A 22,723-nucleotide genomic window follows, 5' to 3' on the forward strand; every position below is an offset into this window, starting at 1 on the left:
GGGGGTTGTGGAGTCTCCTTGTCTGGAGATATTCAAGACTGGGCTGGACGCCTACCTGTGCGCCTACTTGGTGTTCCCCAGAGGTCAGTGCTGGTGCCTTTCCTCTTCAATACCTTTATTGTTGATCTGGATGAAGGCATCAAGTGCACCCTAAGTAAGTTTACAGATGACACCAAATTGGCTGGGAGTGTGGATCAGCCTGGAGTTAGCAAGGCCCTACTGAGGGATCTGGATAGGCTGGAGAGCTGGGCTGAAGCCAGTGGGATGAGGTTCACCAAGACCAAATGCTGAGTCCTGCACTTTGGGATGTGGAATGGACTTCCCAGGGGGGTGGTGGATTCACCAGTTGATGGTATTCAAGGAATGAATGGATATTGTGTTGAAGGACATGGATTAGTGGGAGCTATTGGTGATAGGTGAACAGCTGGACTGGATGATCTTGTAGGTCTTTGCCAACCAAGGTGATTTTATGATTCTATGATACTGTGTCCTTATCTGTGTGCCCTTTTAGTTTCAACAAACACTCTCTGGGAGGACATACCACATGTCTGGAATAAGTCACTGACCACTAGAAATCTGGTGTTAAATTCAACAGATTTTAATGTACTGTCATGATGCTGTTGTCTTTCAGGAGCTGTTGACCATGAAGATGCAGAGAAATCTCAGGGGATACGAGTGGGAAGGATAAAAATGATATCCTCTGCTGCTGAGCTGGGCTGGGCTCCTGGGACACAGGAAGCTCATAAAAGTGGATGGTGCTGCAGACAGACAGCAGTGACCAGGAGCACCTCTAGTGCACAGCACAGCCTGCAGGTGACAGAAGGAGAGGAGAGAAAGGGGAGAGAGCTTCCAGGATGCATAAGGTGTGAGCAGCCTTCTGAGCTCACTGCAGCAGCATTGCTCACAGACCATGACACGGTAAGTCTAACTTCAGGCCATGCAGCTGCTGTTCATAGAGGGTTAACTTAATCTGGGACATCCCATAGCAGATCTGGCTGAAGGCACTGCATGTTTCTTTGCTGTAGGAAAAGACTTCTGCTCCAGCTGAGGGCTTGCTTGCTTCAGCGTCAGAGCACAGCCCTGAGGGCTGTGTGTCCCAGCACGGCTGCAGGCTGTGCATGTGGGGCTGCAGGCGGGTGCCCAGGGCTGTCCTGCAGAGCAGGGTCCCTGCTGTGCCCCAGGGGCTGTGTGCCGGCTATGGGACTCTGCCGCCTGCCAGGCTCAGCACTCAGCCTGCCCGGGGAGCTGTCCAGGGTGCTGCGGGGAGACGTGTGGGGGGAAGGAGCAGCCCGGCAGGGCTTGTGCTGCCACAGCTGCTGCCTGGGGCAGGGAGATCACAGCTCCACTGCACAACTGAATGTTTGTAAGGGTTCTTGGCAAATGGACAGTGAAGGCGGGGATTTTCCATGTCCTGTTCTTAGGGAAGGAAAGAGGATTTGAGGCAGAAATTTAAAAGGTGGTGTAAACTTTGAAAACAGCTCTGAGACTTCCCAGTATTTCTTCAATCCTTTGGTTGTTTTCTGAACAGTCACACAGAACGTAGTTTCAGCCTTTCCTTCCCCAAAGGATAAAATCAGTTCCAGCTCTCGTGGTTTTCTGCAGACTTTAATCGTTCACCTATCCTGCAAACAGTCTTACTTCTCTAAGAGATGTTGAAGTGCATAGAGGCTGGGGTTGGGGTGTTGAAGAGCAGTTGGAGTAAAGAGAAAAATATCCAGGAGGCTGGGATATGATTAGGAAATGAGAAGAAATAAAAAGCTGCCTAATTGTCCACTCCCTGAGGGATGGTGAATCTCATGAAATTAAATTTAAGTTCTGGAGCTAAATGTACATTTTCCAAAGGGAAAGGAAATATTTTGCAGTACAGCAGAAAGCAGATGAGGAAAATGATAGTACAGCTGAAGGAGTGTCTCTGAGAGTTTTTTGAACTTGTCATCATCTACTGCTCTCTCAGCAGGACTCCAAGCCCAGGAACAGCAGATGCCCAACAGCAGCTCCATCAGCGAGTTCCTTCTGCTGCCACTGGGAGACACGCGGCAGCTGCAGCTCCTGCACTTCTGGCTCTTGCTGGGTATCTACCTGGCTGCCCTCCTGGGCAACGGCCTCATCAGCACAGCCGTAGCCTGCGACCAGCGCCTGCACACCCCCATGTACTTCTTCCTGCTCAACCTGGCCCTCCTCGACCTGGGCTGCATCTCCACCACTCTCCCCAAAGCCATGGCCAACGCCCTCTGGGACACCAGGGCCATCTCCTACACAGAATGTGCTGCACAGCTCTTTTTCTTTGTCTTCTTCATGTCAGCAGAGTTTTCCCTTCTCACCATCATGTCCTATGACCGCTACGTTGCCATCTGCAAGCCCCTGCACTACGGGACCTTGATGGACAGCAGAGCTTGTGCCACCATTGTAGTGGCTGCCTGGGGCGCTGGGTTTCTCAATTCCCTGCTGCACACTGCCAGTACGTTTTCACTGCCTCTCTGCCAAGGCAATGTTGTCAACCAGTTTTTTTGTGAAATCCCCCAGATCCTCAAGCTCTCCTGCTCAGGCTCCTACCTCAGGGAAGTTGTGCTTCTCATTTTTAGTGTCAGTTTAGCATTTGGGTGCTTTGTTTTCATAGTTGTGTCCTATGTGCAGATCTTTCTTGCTGTGGTGAGGATGCCCTCAGAGCAGGGACGGCACAAAGCCTTCTCCACGTGCCTCCCTCACCTGGCCGTGGTCTCTCTGTTTCTCTGCAATGTCCTTTTTGCCTACCTGAAGCCCTTCTCCGCTTCTTCTCCATCCATGGACCTGATGGTGGCAGTTCTGTACTCGGTGGTGCCTCCAGCAGTGAACCCCCTCATCTACAGCATGAGGAACAGAGAAGTCAATGATGCAGTGAGGAAAGTGATGATCGGATGTGTTTCAAAAGCAGTGAACTGCCCATCGTTTTTGAATTCATGACATTTAATGCAGCTTTTTACTAAATTGATCTGTATTTTAATGTTTTTGTTTGTTTGTTTGTTTGTTTTTGTGCCATTTTGTATTTGTAATATATGCTTGTTCATTTTTTAAAATACTGTGATGTTTTTCTCCAAAACATCATTACTCATGTCAATTCCTGTTCAGCTTGTTCCTTTCTACATTAGCCCAGACATACTCTATATAATGAACCAGGCTCTCTGTGATCCTTAACAGAATAAAGGACATGCAGTGAATCTGTCTGTCCTTGTTCTGGAGCTGTTGGGGTTGGATGTTCTCAGAAGCCCACAGTCCAGCAGGAAGCACACAGCTGTTCATCAAACTGTGCGGTGCCTTCAGCCTGCAAAAGCTGAGTGGCCATCCCTGGGCTCCTGGCTGGGGTCTGTGCTTTCAGGCTCACATCTGTCTGTGCCTCTGAGAGGCCAGCAGCAGCAGCTGGTTGGCACGTTGGCTTTCATGTCCCGTCTTCCTCATGTCCTGTGTGTTTTGTCTCCAAGATCTGAGAATTTCTCCACTTAACATTAATTTATGTCAAAATTTAGACATTTTTCTCTCGAATATCAATTTTTATCCCAGAAATTACAAATTTTCTCTGATAGATATCACACTTGACCTCACCAAAGAGACAGTTTCTCCTCAAAATACTGCTTTTCATCCCCAAAAGAAGACATTTTCTACACACAATTACTCTTTTTAGCACAATATGATGCTTTCATCCCTAATTGCCCTTTTTTGTCTCCAGTATATGACAGTATCTCCCCTGAGTATCGATTTGCAACAATATTTTGACATTTTTCCCTGAATATCACTATTTGTCCAAAAAATAAAGCATTTTCTCTGTTAAATATCACACTTGATCCCACCAAAAAGACATTTTCTCCCCAAAATGTCAGCGCTCAGTCAGGTTAGGGAGCTCTCTTAGTTTCTTGTAGCATCAGAACAGTGTGTCTTTCTTGTGTTCAACATACATCTTATATACCATTCACTTTCAAGCAAGACATTCCTGTTCCTCTAACAGTTCCTCCAAACAGTTAATTGGTCCCAGCTTCTCCCAAACAACAGTGACAAAGGATGAAAGGTTTCTTAAGAGTAACAGGATTAACAATGCATATCAGTGGAACCTCCTGTCCACCCTTAGAAGCAAACAGACACTGCTTGCTCTTGTCTCACACTCTGGTCTCCCAAGGTTTCACAGTGATAAGATCTATTAAAGAGTCTGATAAGCTCTTTGGTGACTTGCTCACAGTTACATCTTCCCCCACACTACATCACCCTCCTTTTACCCCCTCTCTTACTGCAGCCACTTGTCCCTCCTTTGGATCTACTTTAGTCTTCTTGCTTCAGTGCCCCATCACCCAGAACAAAGTCTGCACATGCCCTCCCATGGACACCTCAAATCTCCTGATGATCAGTGAAGCCCTTTGATGACCAGTGACACCCTCTCCTGATCAGTGAAGCTTTCTGATGGTTAATGAACATCTCTGACAACCAGTGGAGCCATACATTGTGGTTTTATTAAAAAAACATGCATTCTCCAAATTCTCCACTATGCCCAGAAGAGACTGTGCCTGTTTCTTGCTCATGGGTGGAAACACAGCCCAACCATTGCCGTGGGTTAGTCCAAACTGTACTGGAACAGGGTGGTGCTTCTGAGCACCTGCAGTACACTGATGGTATTGTTGTGTGGGGCAATAAAGCAGAAGAAGCTTTCACGAAAGGAGAGCAAATCATCCAAATTCTTCTGCCAGCTGGTTTTGCTACTAAGCGAAGCAAAGTAAAAGGGCCTGCATTGAACATTCAGTTCCTAAGTATAAAGTGTCAGGATGGACGTTGTCACATCCCAACAGATGTGATCAACAAAATCACTTCCTTGTCTCCACCCACTAGCAAGAAAAAGACACAATCTTTCCTGGGCAAAGTGGACTTTTGGAGGACTTGTGTTCCCAACTACAGCCTCACTGTAAGCCCCCTTTACCAGGTGACACAGAAGAAGTAGGATTTTACACGAGGCCCTGAGCAGCAGCAGGCTTTTGAGCAGATTAAACAAGAGATAGCCCGTGCCGTGGCTGTGGGGCCAGTACGGATGGGTGAAGAACATTCCAGCAATGGGTGGTAGAGCATTTAAGCACTGGGAGAAGCATCTGGCAGAAGCCACTTGGTTGGTCAATACTAGAGGATCTGTCAAACGTGATGGTCCTAGCCAATCCAGTCCCCTCCATACTATAGAGGGAGATAAGGTCTCTGTTTTACATGTAAAGAACATGCTGGGAAAAGTTGTTTGGGTCCTTCCAGCCTCTGGAAATGGCAAACCTCTCCGTGGAACTGTTTTTGCCCAGGGACCTGGGTGCACTTGGTGGGTAATGCAGAAGGATGGGGATGTTCAAAGTATACCATAAGGGAACTTGATGCTGGGGGAGTGCAGTCAGTAATTCTATGTATGTATGTATATATATGCATGTGTAGTGTATTTTAGTTATTATAGTTATACATTTTGTTATATTGCACCACGTTTTACAACTTTACATTGATTTTACTCACATTTTACTGTGGGTTTTTCTCACACTTTACTTGTTTAGTTGTTGTAGCTCTTAAGACCATCAACCAGAGCCAGCCAAGTGTTTACCAGCCTGACCCAAGTCAAAGAAAATCAAGATGACAGCCTTCATCTGAAAGACCACCAATGAACCACCAAGAGATTTGCATGTGTAAAAGAACTGAGACTTGGGGAGGGAAAAATGTCCATCGTTTTGGGGACTCATTGTTGTGCGAGATGGAGAGGTCAGCTTGGCCTCACTGAATGACAGTGACAGAAACTAAACTGGGTGACAGTGAGGATCCGGAAAAGAGACAGGAGGTCTGAAGAAATGGGGGTGTGTTGTACCTCAGCATTCAATAAGCTCTCTGCTTGACTTGAGGAATCAAACTCGATAGCCCGAGAGATATAGAGCAGGTATGTTTATTTCAGCGTTGCTGAAATTTCCATGCTGGGTGCAAGAGGGATCACTCTTTCTAACTGGCACACCAGCAAGCAAAAGTGTTTCATGTTTGGGAGCCAAGCTCATACATATTCAGCAGATGTCCTGGAAGCCATCTACATACTCATAATTTTCCCAGTGATTTATTTGCATACTGCCCCTCCCCTGTCCATAGCACTGTCCATAGCAGGGGGCTCCTCCTGGTGGTTGCTGGATGAAGGCGCGATGTCTTCCTGGCGAAGGCTGGAAGTCTTCCTCACCCTGCCCTTTTCACCCCGCTGCAGCTTCACAGAAACAATCCGTTTCCAGCTGGTCCCTTGCCCAGTGTTCCCCATAACTCTGACAATGGAGTTTCAAAGTATTCTTTTCTTTTCTGGCCTGACATCCTGCTTACACAGTCCCTGTGCAATAGTTAAGCCTTAGATTGTCCCCTTGTTCGAACTCAGTCCCTCCTTTTCTTGGACCTAGCAAATACTTATGCTAGATTACCACATTCCGGGAAAGGGAAGATTCCAAATAACTTCCACTCTCCACTTTCTGTCTTAGTTTGCACTGTTTCTATTCTTCATAGCTATTCCCACAGGTTTTACACTGCCGTAATACACACCTCATTTCAACGTACATTGATACAAGCAAGATGACTGCAGAAATACAATGCAATAAAAAGTTGCTTTAGCAATGCAAAATTCAGTAGGAAATCAGATAGTTTTTCCATTTTCTGTGAATCCAAATGAAGTGTCATCTGTGAATCCAAATGAAGTATCATCTATCAATACTTGATGAAGTAGTTTAGTATGTTTCCATATAGACTGTAGATTGGATTCTCTCTTTTTTTTTCTATTTAGAAATGTACTTAATCCAATCCACATTGTTGTTAATTGTCACCTACCAGAACAGTGATTCAAACCCTTCAGCAATTGGATTTCTCGACTTAAATTTACCAGAGATACCTCTGGGCACTCCAACTGAATCTATATCTATATACAGCATCATCAAATGAGAACCCTAAGCTCCTTTTGTTCCTTCTGGGTGTGTGTGACATCCCCTTCCTGAATGCCAGGGTGAATGGTCTATTTGTTCCACAGAACACTGGGGCCTGTTCTAGGATTATTCTGTAAACAAACCTCACATTGCTGTGCTACCTATTCAGTGGTGGTGTATAACTTCAGAGCCATAATCCATTGGCTCAACTATTGATACAGAGCCTCTGTTCCCCTAAGAGTTTTTCTGTGCTCAGCCATGATTATGGCCCCTAATAGGGATGTAGGAACTATTATTTTGTTTTGAACCCTAACCCACCCTCCTTCGCCCACCTGCCCTCCTGAGACCTCTATCAATTTTTGTTATCTTGGTTTTTAATCTCATTTTAAATGTTTACTGTCTGGAACCAAATCCTGCGCCTCCATGTCCTCTGTTTCTGTATACTCTCCGACCCCCAACACCACCCTTCTTCCCCCCCTCCCCAATTAATTTCAGCAGACATGGAGGGAGAAAACTGAAAGACTGTAACTATCCACACCAGACAGATCCTCTCAACATAATCACGAGACGCCTAGTGTGGGTGTTAGCACATACTATAAAGACCATTGAAAAGCCTCACCAATACTGAGGTGGCTTGAAATGAGTGGTAAGGAGCCATGGGTTCATGTCTGACAAAGGAGCAGATGGCAAATACAGAGGAACAGACAGCAGAGTGCCAAACGGTGGCAGAGGAGCAGACGGTGGATTGCCAAATGGTGTAAGATCCCATCACTTGTGCGTGGAACCCACTCTATGTCGTCCTGGTCAGGACAATGGGGGGAGACGTCAGGGGGAGACGAGCTGTGCAAAAAGAGGTGAGCATGAACATGGAGCTGCATCTCACGCGGGAATGGTTCCATGGCAGGCTGGAAGCAGGACAGAATGGGCGGCACATTGCTGAGTGGCTTCTGACAGAGTGCTGTTCTGAGATGGGGGTCCCCGATGGCTCCTTTCTTGTCAGGGAGAGCAAAACATTCGCTGAGGACTGCATTCTGTCCATCTGGCGTAATAGGAAGGTGCAGCATTGTCACATCTGCCAGCGGCAGGACGCCAGCATCCACAGGTTCTTTCTGACTGACAGCTGAGACTTTGACAGCCTCTATGACCTCATCACCCACCACCGGGAGACGCCGCTGTGGTACAACAAAATTGAGATGAGGCTGACAGAGCTGGTGCCTCAGTCCAACCCTTGCAGCAACACAGACTGGGTGCCACAGGATGGCACAAGAGGGACCATGCCAATTCCCATGATAATTTTGTAAGCACTGTATATGGATATGCTACCAATGGATATAAATCCTCCACTATTCTATTGATAGACATTGAATCTTGTAGTCTCCAGTAGTTCCTGTACAGTTTTATAACCCAGAGGATGGGTGTGTTGTATTTTTGACTCACACTCCACCAACAACCCGAGTTTCTGAAAATGATCAATTACTGGCTGGATTGCTCTCCTGTCTTTGAATATGAGGGAGTACTGTTTAATCCAAACCGGCTGAGCTCCCTGCTTCATTCTGAATACCATTGGAGCTGCATCCTTAGCCCTTCCTTGGGTTTGCACCACACACACCCCATGATGAACTAGACCACGTTCTTCATCTGAAATCCCAGTCCCTGCAGAGGTAGTGATTAGTGCTAAACTAAGCACCTCTATTAAATGTTCTTCTTTTACCTCAGACTCCAATTGTCCTTTAGACTTTATTTCAACTTACATTTGTTCTAGTAAACCTTGCCATAGCAAAGGCTTTGGTGAATGTGGTGGTGGTCAATGGCTCTATGGCTCTATGTCCAGGTGGAGGCCGGTAACGAGCGGTGTCCCTCAAGGGTCTGTCTTGGGACCGGTGCTCTTTAACATCTTTATTAATGACATCGATGAGGGAATGGAGTGCACCCTCAGCAAGTTTGCTGATGACACCAAGCTGAGTGGTGCAGTCGATACGGTGGAGGGAACGGATGCCATTCAGAGGGACCTTGACAGGCTGGAAAGCTGGGCTCGGGTGAACCTAATGAGGTTCAACACGGCAAAGTACAAGGTTTTGCACTTGGGCCGAAAGAACCCCAGGCACTTGTACAGGCTGGGAGGAGTTGTCCTTGAGAGCAGCTCAGCAGAGAAAGACCTGGGGGTCCTGATGGACGAGAGACTCAACATGAGCCAGCAGTGCGCTCTGGCAGCTCGGAAGGCAAATGGGATCCTGGGCTCCATCAGGAGAGGGGTGGTCAGCTGGGATAGGGAGGTGATTGTCCCTCTCTACTCGGCTCTTGTGAGGCCCCATCTGGAGTACTGTGTCCAGTGTGGAGCCCTCAGTACAAGAAAGACAGAGAGCTGTTGGAAAGGGTCCAGAGGAGGGTCACGAAGATGATCAGGGGGCTGGAGCACCTCCCCTATGAGGACAGGCTGAGGGAGTTGGGTTTGTTCAGCCTGGAGAAGAGAAGGTTGCGGGGTGACCTCATTGCAGCCTTTCAATACCTGAAGGGAACTTACTCCCAGGAGGGGAGCAAACTCTTCGAAAGGGCTGATAATAGCAGGACTAGGGGAAATGGTTTTAAGTTAAAAGAGGGAAGATTTAGGTTGGATGTTAGGGGTTAGGGGGAAGTTCTTTACTAGGAGAGTGGTTAGGCCCTGGAACAGGCTGCTCAGGGAGGTTGTGGATGCCCCGTCCTTGGAGGTGTTCAAGGCCAGGTTGGACGGGGCTCTGGGCAACCTGATCTAGTAAAGGCGTATGTTGGTGGCCCTGCCAGGCAGGGGGGTTGGAACTACATGATCCTTGAGGTCCCTTCCAACCCGGGTCATTCTGTGATTCTGTGATTCTGTGACTTATTAAGAGCACTGTGGCAGTGAAAATAGAGCAGGAAAGAAAAGAGCACGTTGTGCTGCTGTCTGTGGCTGTACCTCGCCAAACCCAGACAAAATATGAAGATAGAAGAGAAAAGGAAAAGTCTGCATTAAAAGCTTTTTATTTATCTCTTAACCTATTCAGGGACTCTGGTTCAGTGCTTGCACGAGCTATTAGAGTGAGAAGATGGAAAGCAGATAGGAAAGAAATGAAATAATTTGTTATCATATTTTGCAGATTGCTGTATCATATGCAATCAAATAATCAAATATGCATGAAACATGAAGAACCATTAATGGGAATCGTGAGAGGAAGATGTGCACATTATGGGATCTGGAATAGAGCGGACTGTAACACCTTGCTGAGAGCATGCTTGATCTCCCTGTTCCTCATGCTGTAGATAATAGGGTTCAGTGTTGGAGGAACCACTGAGTACAGAACTGCCACCAGCAGGTCCAGGACTGGGGAGGAAATAGAGGGGGGCTTCAGGTGGGCAAAAGCACCAGTGCTGACAAATAGAGAGACCACGGCCAGGTGAGGGAGGCACGTGGAGAAGGCTTTGTGCCGTCCCTGCTCAGAGGGCATCCTCAGAACAACCTTGAAGATCTGCACATAGGACACAACAATGAAAACAAAGCACCCAAAGGCTAAACTGCCACTAAAAATAAGAAGCACAACTTCCCTGAGATTTGATTCTGAGCAGGAGAGCTTGAGGATCTGGGGGATTTCACAGAAAAACTGGTTGACAACATTGCCTTGGCAGAGAGGCAGTGAAAACGTACTGGCAGTGTGCAACAGGGAATAGAGAACCCCAGTGCCCCAGGCAGCTGCTGTCATGGTGGCACAAGCTCTGCTGTCCATCAAGGTCCCGTAGTGCAGGGGCTTGCAGATGGCAACGTAGCGGTCATAGGACATGATGGTGAGAAGGGAAAACTCTGCTGAGGCAAAGAAGAAAAAGAAAAAGAGCTGTGCAGCACATCCTGCGTAGGAGATGGCCCTGGTGTCCCAGAGGGCGTTGGCCATGGCTTTGGGGAGAGTGGTGGAGATGCAGCCCAGGTCGAGGAGGGCCAGGTTGAGCAGGAAGAAGTACATGGGGGTGTGCAGGCGCTGGTCGCAGGCTACGGCTGTGCTGATGAGGCCGTTGCCCAGGAGGGCAGCCAGGTAGATGCCCAGCAAGAGCCAGAAGTGCAGGAGCTGCAGCTGCCGCGTGTCTGCCAATGGCAGCAGGAGGAACTCGCTGATGGAGCTGCTGTTGGGCATCTGCTGTTCCAGGGCTTGGTGTCCTGCTCAGAGTGCAGAAGATAATGACAAGTCCAGACCATTCTCAGAGACACTCCTCCTGCTTTAGTATATTATTGGAATACAAGAAAAGCTGTTCAGAGCAGTAGCTGTGGAGCAAGATAAATAGCAGTATATAAGTTCTTCTTTCCCTTTGGAAAATGATTATTTAACTCCAGAACTTTTATTTATTTTCATGAGTTTCACCATCTCTTAAGGAGTAGAAGATTAGGGAGCTCTGACTTCTCATTTCCTAGTCATATCCCAGCCTCCTGGCTATTTTCCTCTTTACTGCAGGTGTTCTTTAAGACCGCAGCCCCAGCCTCAGTGCACTTCAAAATGTCTTAGGGAAGTCTCCCTGCTTGCAGGACAAATCATCTATTAATGTCTGCAGAAAGCAATGATAAATTAAAGTGATTGTTTCCTTTTAGAAAGGAGAGGCTGAAAGCAAATTCTGTGTTTTCACCTTGTTCTCTGACTGTCCACAAAAACACTAACTGACTGCAGAAATATTTGGGTGTAACATAGCTATGTTAAATTAGACATCCCCTTTAGATTTTTGCCCCAGTCCTTTCTGACTTCCCTCAGAACAGGAATAGGAAAATCCATGCCTTGGCTCTCCTCTGGCAAAATACCCTCACAAACATTCAGTTGTGCAGTGGAGCTGTGATCCCCCTGCCCCAGGAAGCAGCTGTGGCAGCAGAAGCCCTGCCAGGGGACTCCTTCCACCTGCACATCTCCCCCTGCACAGCAGGGACCCTGCTCTGCAGGACAGCCCTGGGCACCCGCCTGCAGCTGTGCTGGGACACGCAGCCATCAAGGCTGTGCTTTCATACTGCAGCATGGAAACCCTCAGCTGGAGCACAAGTCTTTTTCCCCTGAAAAGAAACATGCAGTGCCTGAAGCCAGTTCTGCTATGGGATGTCCCGCATTTAGTTAACCCTCTTTGAATAGCATCTACATGGTCTACAGTGAGACTTACCGTGTCATGATCTGTGAGCAGTGCTCCTGCACTGAGATCACAGCCCGCTCTGACCGTTCACATCCTGCAAGCTCTCTCCCCTTTCTCTTCTCTCTTTCTGTCACCTGCAGGCTGTGCTGTGCACAAGAGCTGCTCCTGGACACAGCTGTCTCTCTGCAGCACTGCCCATTTGTATGAGCTCCCTGAGTCCCAGGAGCCCAGCCCAGCACAACAGAATAGCATGACATTTTCATCCTTCCCACTCCTCTCCCCTGAGGTATCCCTGGGTCCTCATGGCCAACAGCTCCTGAAAGTCAACAGCATCATGACTGTGTCTAACTCATTTCTTGTACAAATATTCCCTGTGACAGACAAACCTCAATAGATGCAGCTTGGTCATGGCATGCAGTTGATCACTGTGTTTTCCTGTTCATTCAATTGCAACACCATTCCTTCTGTTTGTTGGCCAAAAACAAAGGGAATTCTTTCTTGGCCCATGTGCCGCTGGTTCTCTGTGGAAAGCTAATTGGAGTTGCTGCAAAGGAGACTTAACACTGAGCGGGTGGCAGCAGAGAAGAGTGATGTGAGGAAAATTGATGCAAGTCCCATGGGGCCTATGTAAGCAGAAATGGGGTGGGGAGGTTGAGGAGGAAATTTGTCCACACAGTAACACAACAGAACTCATTGGGAACATTCAGGATTGATACCAGTTGCACAGTGCTGATTTAATGTTTTGTTTAAACTCACATATAAATAAATAAACAGTAAACGCCTGCCGGCTTCGGCCACTTTAAGCACTTTCTAGATATCTCCCCATTTTGCTGTACACGCTATGAAAATTTGAAGAGGATGACAGGAAGGCACAAGGCTCGGGAGGCTCTTCAGGTGATAATGGGCCCCAGGCGACACTTGATGCCGAGTCCGTCAACCTCCAGTGCAGAGAGAAGTTTGCACAGAGTGCTCAACAAGACAAAGGCAGAAGTAACAGTGAACTTTCTTGGAGTATTAATGGGCCCACTGAGGGACACTAACAAGCAAGCTTCCCCAGGGACTTGTTAGAGCAGATAATTGGAAGCCATGAGTACAGGCAGGCAAAGGCACTGGCATGGTGGCTCTGATGCTGAGAAACCCCTGCTTTTTCTTATGAAGCAGAAAGGCCACTTGGCACTTGAGGGAGAACCTCATGCTGACTAAAGATCTATCCTGAAGCAATGGATGAAGGTCTGTATGATGTTAAATGAAAGACATGAGGACAAGAGATCCCAGGCTCTGCATGGAGTGCAAGGATGCTGTGAGGTTCATGTCCCATGTGTGCCCTGTGTGTCCTTGCAGGCTGTGGGATGTGAGAATGGCCAAGTCTGAACAAGCAGTCAATCCCAGTGAAACTCTGAACTTCAGATCTCTCAGATCCAGTGCCCACCTTTGCACACCCTCCCATAGTTTGATGTCCTTTATGTTCTGCGCTGCCCAGAATTGCACCCAGTGCTCCAGATGTGGCTGTAGCAATGCAGAGCAGAGAGGGGCGATACTTTCCCTCACCCAGCTGGCAGTACCTTGCTTGATGCACTCCAGGGGACCACTGGCCTTCCTGGCTGCCTGGGCAAATCGCTGACTCACATTCAATTTGATGCTGACCATGACCTCCAATCTTTTCAGTCAGACTTCTCTAGTGTCCCATATCCAGTCAGTGTGTATGTCCAGGGTTGCTCCTACCCAGGTGCACAATCAGGCACTTGTTCTTGTTCTGCTTTATGCACTTGGTGCTTAGGACCAACTGGTACCCACTTCTCTGACTTGTCCACATCTCTCTGCAAGTCCTCTCCACCCTCACTGGACGCAACAGCACCTCCAATCAGCAAATTTGCTCAGAAAAACTCCAAGTCCTGCATGCAGGTCATCTGCAAAAACATGAAAGAGAAGTGGCCCTAAAATGGAGCCCTAAGGAACCCTGATAGTGACCATCTACCTGCCCGATGGATCCCATTTGGCTGTAATCCTTTGGGACTGACCTGTTGGCCAACTGCTCACCCACTACGTTCTGTTTCTGTCTAGCTGCATGCAGGACATTCTGTCTAGAAGGATGCTGTGAGAAATAGTATCAAAAGCTCTACTGAATTCCTCAAGGATTTCATCCATTTTCAACTGGATTACCTTGGTCAGCTAAATGGATAACCGTGTCATAAAAGGACCTGAAGTTAAACAGGACCGTCCCCTCAGGAACTTGTGTTGGCTGCGACCAATGACAGAATTGTCTTTCAGCTGTTTTTCCATAACTCCCACCACCATTGCCTCCATAATTTTACCAGGCACTGCAGTGAGACTGACAGGTCCATAATTGCCCATGTCATCATTCTTGCTCTTCCTTACAATGAGACAACATTTGCCAGCTTCCTGTCAATGGGCATGACTCCAGACTTATTTAGTTGCAAGTGAAATGTGAGCCCAGAGCAAATTAAGGTGTCATCAGTGAAAGAACGTACATGTGCCATAGCTTTGCAATGCCTTGAACTCTAGAGTATGCCACAGATGGAGCAGAGAGGAAGGCCTGCCTCTTCTGTTGTGACCTCCTCCATTTGGTAAGCAGAATAACACTATATGATACATGGGCACTGTGACTCTGATGTGATCTGCTCGCAGGGGAAAGTTGACGGGAGTTGCTCTCATGTCAGTGCAGATAAACTCACTTCCTCTTTATCCCTTTTTCCTCTGTAAACTATTCCACTATTTGTACCCTCATTTACACTTCCACACACCCTCAAGTACACTTCCATATGCCATCAACAATTACACTTTCTTATACCATCAAAACAGTTTGTCAAACAATACTATTTTTTAGATCCATATACACCTTTACTACCATATAACTTTTCCATTAACAGTCTGTATTATTCAGTTATAAACACCAGAACCAGCATTGATTGGCCCACCTCTCTCACACAGTTCCTTGCAAGCAGAACATAGTATTACATAAATTGGTTGACACTCATTAAAAAAGAAAAATAAAAAAGATTTATTTATTTATTTTTAAAGTATGTTATGAATAGAAGGAAGACTAGGAAGACTGTGGGTCCCCTACTAAGTGAGGGGGGTATTCTGGTAATGAGGGATGCTGAGATGCTGGAGATACTGAAGGCATTCTTTGCTTCTGTCTTCAGTGAAAAAGCTCTCCCTTAAGAATCCCAGACCCAGTGAGAGGGTCTGGGGAATGGAAGGCTTGCCTTTAGTCAGGGAAGAGGTGGTCCATGAGCACCTAGGCCACACCAATGTTCATAAAGCCATTCATAAAGCCTGGGTTATTACAGGCTAGGCCGCATCACCTCAGTCCCTGGAAAGGTGATAGAACAGCTTGTGCTGCAAGCCATCTCCAGACAGTTGCATGAAAAGGAGGTTGTCAGGAGTAGTCAGCATGGGTCCACAATGGAGAGGTCATGATCACCAACCTGACAGCCTTCTATGACATTGTCACCAGCTGGGTGGATGGGGGCGAGAGCGGTAGATGTCGTCTACCTACCAAGCCATTTGATATTGTCTCCCACGATATCCTTATAACAAAGATAAGGAAGAGTGGGAAAGATGAGGAAACAGTGAGGTAGGTTGAGAACTGTCTGACTGGCAGAGCACAGAGGGTTGCTGTTGGCAGTGCAGAGTACAGTTGGAGTCATGTAAGTAGCTCCTGGGTAGTATACCAGGGGTTGGTGCTGAGTCCGGTCTTGTTCAACATCTTTATCAGTGACCTTGACAAGGGGATAGTGGCCACCCTCAGCAAGTTTACTGATGATATGTAGTTGGGAGGATTGGCTGACACACCTGAAGTCTGTGTTGCCATTCAGTGAGATCTGGACAGGCTGGAGAGCTGGGCAGTAAGAAACTAGATGAGGTTTAACAAAAGCAAGTGTAGACTCTTGCACCTAGGAAGAAATAATTGCATGCACCAGGACAGGTTGGGGGATGAGCTGCTGTATAGGAGCTCTGCAGAGAGGGACCTGGGTATCCTGATGGACAACAGGTTGGCCATGAGCCGGCAGTGTGCCCTTGTGGCCAAAAAGTCCAATGGCATTCTGGGGTGCATACAAAATACGGTGGCCAGGGTGTCGAGGGAGATGATCCTTCGCCTCTAATCTGCCCTGGTAAGGCCTCATATGGAGTACTGTGACCAGTTCTGGGCTCATCATTATAAAAAAAATACACGGATCTCTTGGAAAGAGTGATGCAAAGGGCTACAGAGATGGTGAAGGGCCTGGAGCATCTCCCCTATGAAGAAAAACTATGTGAACTGGGTCTGTTTAGCCTTGAGAAAAGAAGACTGATAGGGGACGTGATCCAGGTCTAGAAATATCTGAGGTGGGTGGTCAAGGTGGCAAGACCAGGCTCTTTTCAGCAGTGTGTGAAGTCAGGACAAGGGGTAATGGACAGAAACTGGAGCGTAGGAAGTTCTGCAAAAATGTGTGCAAGAAGTTCTTAACAGTGAGGGTGACTGAGCACTGGAACAGGCTGCTCAAGGGGGTTGTGGAGTCTCCTTGTCTGGAGATACTCAAGATGGACACCTACCTGTGCGCCTCCCTGGTGTTCCCCAAGGGTCTGGTGCTGGGGCCTGTCCTCTTCACTATCTTTATTGATGTCAGGGATGAGGTCACTGGGGGCATCCTATGTAGGTTTGTGGATTACACCAAATTGCCTGGGAGTGTGGATCTGCCTGGAGTTAGCAAGGCCCTACGGAGGGATCTGGACAGGCTGGAGAGCTGGGCTGAAGCCAATAGGATGAGGTTCACTAGGCCAAATGCCATGTCCTGCACTTTGGGACCTGGGATGGACTGCTCAGGGTGTTGGTGGTGTCACCGGACCTGGAGGTGTTCAAGGAATGACTGGATGTTGTGTTGAGGGACATGGATTAGTGGGAGCTATTGGTGGCAGGTGAACAGTTGGACTGGATGCTCTTTAAGGTCTTCTGAAACCATGGTGATTCTATGATTCAATGATACTTTGTCCTTGTCTGTGTTCCCTTTTAGTTTCAGCAAACACTCTCTGGGAGGACTCACCACATGTCTGGAATTAGTCACTGACCACTAGAAATCTGGTGTTAAATTCAACAGATTTTAATGTACTGTCATGATGCTGTTGTCTTTCAGGAGCTGTTTGCCATGAGGATCCAGGGACATCTCAGGGGAGACAAGTGGGAAGGATAAACATGACATATTCTTCTTCTGAGCTGGGCCAGGCTCCTGGGACACAGGGAGCTCTTAAAAATGGGCAGGGCTGCAGAGAGACAGCTGTGCCCAGGAGCAGCTCTAGTGCACAGCACAGCCTGCAGGTAAAGGAAGGAGAGGAGAGAAAGGGGAGAGAGCATGCAGGATGTGTACGGTGTGAGCAGGCTGTGAGCTCACTGCAGGAGCATTGCCCACAGACCATGACAAGGTAAGTTTCACTGCAGACGGTGAAGCTGCATTTCATAGAGGGTTAACTTAATCTGGGACATCCCATAGCAGATCTGGCTGCAGGCACTGCATGTTTGTTTATTGCGGAAAAAGCCTTCTGCTCCAGCTGAGGGCTTCTGTGCTGAAGCGTCAGAGCACAGCCCTGAGGGTTGCATGTAGCAGCAGGGCTGCAGGCTGTGCATATGGGGCTGTAGGCGGGTGCCCAGGGCTGTTGTGCAGAGCAGGGTCCCTGCTGTGCCCCAGGGGCTGTGTGCCGGCTATGGGACTCTGCCGCCTGCCAGGCTCAGCACTCAGCCTGCCCGGTGAGCTGTCCAGGGTGCTGCGGGGAGACGTGTGGGGGAAGGAGCCCCCCGGCAGTTCTTGTGCTGCCACAGCTGCTGCCTGGGGCAGGGGATCTCAGCTCCACTGCACAGCAGGATATTCTTAAGGGTACTTTGCAAGAGGAGAGCCAAGGCAGGGATTTTCCATTTCCTGTTCTGCTGGAAGGCAAAAAGGATTGTTTGCGGAAATCTAAAAGGGGCTGTCAATTTTGAGCACAGCTCTGAGACTCCCAAATATTTCTTCAATCCTTTGGTTGTTTTGTGAACAGTCACACAGAATGCACAGAATGTGCATTTAGCCTCTCCTTCCTATCGCTGTTTTCTGCAGACATTAATACTACACTTGTCCTGAAAACAGGCTGATTTCTCTAAGAAAAACTAAATTGCACAGAGGCTGGGGCTGGGGTCATGAGGAGCTGCTGGAATAGATAGGAAAATATCCAGGAGGCTGGGATATGATAAGAATATGAGAAGACATTAAGAACTGCCTAGTCTTCTACTCCTAAAGAGATGGTTGAAGCTGGAGTTAAATGAACTTTTTCCAAAGGGAAAAGGAGAACTTTTATAGTATAGCAGGAACAGAGTTTCTGAGAATAATCTGTAGTGGTCATTATCTTCTGTGCTCTGAGCAGGACTCCAAGCCCTGGAACAGCAGATGCCCAACAGCAGCTCCATCAGCGAGTTCCTCCTGCTGCCGTTGGCAGACACGCGGCAGCTGCAGCTCCTGCACTTCTGGCTCTTGCTGGGCATCTACCTGGCTGCCCTCCTGGGCAACGGCCTCATCAGCACAGCCGTAGCCTGCGACCGCCACCTGCACACCCCCATGTACTTCTTCCTCCTCAACCTGGCCCTCCTCGACCTGGGCTTCATCTCCACCACTCTCCCCAAAGCCATGGTCGACACCCTCTGGGACACCAGGGCCATCTCCTATGCAGGATGTGCTGCACAGATCTTTTTCTTTCTCTTCCTCATCTCAGCAGAGTGTTCCCTTCTCACCATCATGTCCTATGACCGCTACGTTGCCATCTGCAAGCCCCTGCACTACGGGACCTTGATGGACAGCAGAGCTTGTGCCACCATGGCAGCAGCTGCCTGGAGCGCTGGGGTTCTCAATTCCCTGCTGCACACTGCCAGTACGTTTTCACTGCCTCTCTGCCAAGGCAATGTTGTCCACCAGTTTTTCTGTGAAATCCCCCAGATCCTCAAGCTCTCCTGCTCAGGCTCCTACTTCAGGGAAGTTGTGCTTATCATTTTTAGTGTCAGTTTAGGCTTTGGGTGCTTTGTTTTCATAGTGGTGTCCTATGTGCAGATCTTCCTTGCTGTGCTGAGGATGCCCTCTGAGCAGGGACGGCACAAAGCCTTCTCCACGTGCCTCCCTCACCTGGCTGTGGTCTCCCTGTTTTTCAGCACTGGCATTTTTGCCTACCTGAAGCCCCCCTCATTTATCTCCACATCCATGGACCTGATTGTGCCACTTCTGTACTCTGTGGTACCACCGGCTGTGAACCCCCTTATCTACAGCATGAGGAGCCAGGAAGTCAAGGATGCAGTGAGGAAAATGATGACAAAATATGTTTCACAAATATTGAACTGCCCTTCTTTTTGAATTCATGCTTTTTACTGATGCAAACTCTTTGTTTCTTTTTGTTTTGATCAGTTTTTATAACTGTAATTTATTAAAACTCATTCTTTTTTCTTTTTATACATATATATATATATACTGCAATGCTATTCACTAAAACAACATTATTCAAGTCAATTACTCTTTAGCTTGTACCTCTGTAGTGTAGCCCAAATGCACTGTACATAATGAACCAGGATCTCTGTGTATCTTAACAGAATAAAGGACGTGCAGTGACTCTGTCTGTTCTCCTTCGTGTGAGACATTTCTGGAGCTGTTGGGGTTGGATGTTCTCAGAAACCCACAGTCCAGCAGGAAGCACACAGCTGTTCATCAAGCTGTGCGCTGACTTCCTGACATCTGACAGGCCATCCCTGGGCTCCTGGCTGGGGTCTGTGCTTTCAGGTTCACATCTGTCAGTGCCTCTGTGTGGTGGTGTTGTGATTTCTGTTGTCGGTATTCCACCACAGATCATCATGCAGAACAGTGGAAGTTAAAGAGTTAATGTCCTCTTTCTGTGTTACCGTCGTTTGGGGCATTTTTTTTTGGGGGGGAAGGGGATGCATCCTCGGAGGACTTGGCATGAAGATTAAGAAGGGTGGGACTCCAGACCAGATCCCAGCTGCTCTCTGCCTCTGGCTGTCTCCACTCCCTGCGCAGAAAAGCACGTGCTACCCTCGCACTATCGTGGTTTGACTTCTGTTTTGCGTACTCTTCTCTCTCTTGTTTTGTTTGATTTGGTTACATTTAATAAATAACCCTTCCTCCTCAGATTGTTGCCACTGTGTTTTCTCTTTGTTAAAACTATCTGCTCACTTTCTGCCCTTTCCCCTCTCCCACAGCGTGTGGTCAGCACATGCCAGGTCACAGCAAACCCCTTCCATTTTATTTAATTATTATTGTTGTTATTATTTTCCCCTTTGTTTATTTCTCTCTCCTTTTTTAATTTCCTGGGGCCTGTGCCGCCCAGCCATGGACTTTCATTTAGGGGTAACCCCGTGACAATTATTCATGGAGAATGCAAGCAACTATGGGCATCTACTTCATCTTAAGAGGATTGTATAGAGGATTATGGACCATTATGTTCCTTGGAACTTGCTGGTTTCTTTTTAAGCTCCTCATGTTCTGTGTCAGAGTTGCACATACCTATAATCAAGTAAGGGCATGGATGGAGATACCTGCCTGGTCCCTCTCCATCCTAGTTAATTTAACTGACAATACAGTGTTTGGACTGGTCACCAGGTGCTCATCCCAGTTCCTTATGCATGTTCAGGGTGCCAGCTTAAGTACCATGCTGTCAGTCTCTCTGAATGCATTCCTTGTAATTGTAATTTACATTATGTCGGGGAAGCCTTACCCAGAACCAGAGAATGCTGAGTGGTACGGAAAATGGAGAGGTTTAGGAGAGAGCTTAGAAGTGTGCGGACACCCAGTGTCATGGGATTTTACTCTTGAACACCCATGGGACCCTGAGGAATGAAGCAAGTATCTGAGTAAGGGATGGTGCAGCTCAGAAAGATCTGAGGAGGAATGACTTATTTGGGGCTTAGCTTGTGCTTACCGAATTCCGTATAATACTTTTATGGTGAGAGAGATTCTCCAAACTGAGACCCAAACCAAAACGGGAAACCTCCAAGTCGATCTTGGTCAGTCTCAGGAGGCAGCAGTATCAGTGTTAGTTGCCCCTGTGGAAGGCCTGAAATGGAAACAGGTGTCCTCATGTCTGGAACAGAAAGAAGAAGAAATGGAGGAAGAAGAGGAAGATCCAGGCGAGGGGCCCTCCTCAAAAACTCGCACCCAGAAAGGCAACAGAGAGAAGTAAGAGGCATGGAGAGCAGAGTGATGGGTAGGGAGTCACTGTTACCACTATTTGCCAACCCCTGAAAATGACTGAAATCCAAGGCACAAGAAAGGAGTTTATGAGATACCCGCATGAAACTGTTGTCGCCTGGTTGCTTTGATGTTGGGACAATGGGGCCAGTAATGTGTCCCCAAATAGTACTGAAGCTCATCAAGTAGGAAACATTGCCCAAGACTCAGCTATTGACAGAGGGATTAGTAGATGTCTGGGTGAAGTCACAACCCTCTGGGAAAGAATGTTCTTGGTTGTGAAGTAAAGATATGTGTTAGGTAAAGATTGTGTGCCTCCGGTGGCGCAGTGGTATAAGTTGCTGCTTGCAACACCAGAGGTGCGGAGTTCGAATCCCCCCCGTGGCATAAGTGGCAGAAATGCCACTCTGCTACACAGAGGGCTCGAATCCCAGGAGCTGGACTTGATGATCTCTAAGGTCCCTTCCAACTCGCACGATACTGTGATACTGTGATACTGTGATATCCTTTCAAAGTCGAGCTGGAGCCTGGGCTGAGAAGATGGAATACTGTTGAGAAAGGCATCCAGTATTTGAGAGAAAAAGGCATAGATCCCACATTTGTTTCTAATGATCCACACCAAGACCATGATCCTGAGAGAGTGACGAGTACAATGGAAATATGGTGGAAGCATACAAGAACAAGACCAGAGAGGTATACCATTTCTCTGGTAGCAACTACTAATAGATTTGAAGACCTAGACAGAAGACCCCCAATTTATGAACTGATTCTAACACTTCAAAAATTGGAACAAAAATTACCACCATCCCATGCCTCCATACTTGCCATCTGCCAAATGACAGAAATACTAGATAAAATGGAGAAGAGCCAGGATGGCTTGCAGGAGGAATTGTCCCTGGTGATTAATCGTGATGAACCTGTGGCAGTATCAGAAACACCTGATGAAGACTAGGACGATCAAAAGAATCTGCTGAAGGAGCTGGTGAAACTGATAAAAGTCTCAGCTATCAAAGGCAAACGTCCCTGTCACAGAGTTACCTAGATCAATCTATGTCCGTGATGTGGGGGGGAAATGGGAGAGGGAACAGTAGGCCTATGGGCCCCCCTGGCCTCCAAAAAAAAATGGGAAGGGAAAAAGAGAAAGGGGTAGGGAGATGGGAGCTGGGATCAAGGAAGCTAACAGAGAAACAGCAACAATCTAAGGAGGAAAACTTATTTTACTAACTATGATATTGGAATACAAGATAACAAAATTTAATAAAATCTAATTGAAATTGAGGCTAATAAATCAAGTAAAAAAAGAGAGAGAGAGAAAGTTTTCCAAAGACTGAGAAGCCTACTTTGAAATTGAAGTTGCACAGCTTGGAAGCACACACACACCCATGTGCTCCTCAGGGAAGTGTGGAGCACATCTGTGCTCCACATGATATTAAGATGTGGAATACCAATAGCAAAAATTACAAAACCATGACACCTAGAAATCTGGCTAGAAAG

At 47.5% G+C, this 22,723-nt stretch overlaps 3 protein-coding genes across 3 annotated transcripts in view; 2 read left to right on the forward strand and 1 right to left on the reverse strand.

The window, feature by feature from the left end:
* LOC140265438 (olfactory receptor 14J1-like) overlaps nt 1-22,723 on the forward strand; it is a 201,111-nt gene that overhangs the window by 9,420 nt on the left and 168,968 nt on the right. The window lies entirely within an intron of this gene.
* LOC140265386 (olfactory receptor 14J1-like) lies at nt 10,112-11,047 on the reverse strand. The gene has a single exon (XM_072361304.1). The coding sequence runs from the start codon at nt 11,045-11,047 to the stop codon at nt 10,112-10,114; it is 936 nt and encodes a 311-aa protein (XP_072217405.1).
* On the forward strand, nt 18,434-19,384 carry LOC140265387 (olfactory receptor 14J1-like). Its single transcript, XM_072361305.1, has one exon. It carries the CDS (start codon nt 18,434-18,436, stop codon nt 19,382-19,384), a length of 951 nt encoding a protein of 316 aa, XP_072217406.1.

Source organism: Excalfactoria chinensis, unplaced genomic scaffold, assembly GCF_039878825.1.
Source record: "Excalfactoria chinensis isolate bCotChi1 unplaced genomic scaffold, bCotChi1.hap2 Scaffold_85, whole genome shotgun sequence".
NCBI lineage: Eukaryota > Metazoa > Chordata > Aves > Galliformes > Phasianidae > Excalfactoria > Excalfactoria chinensis.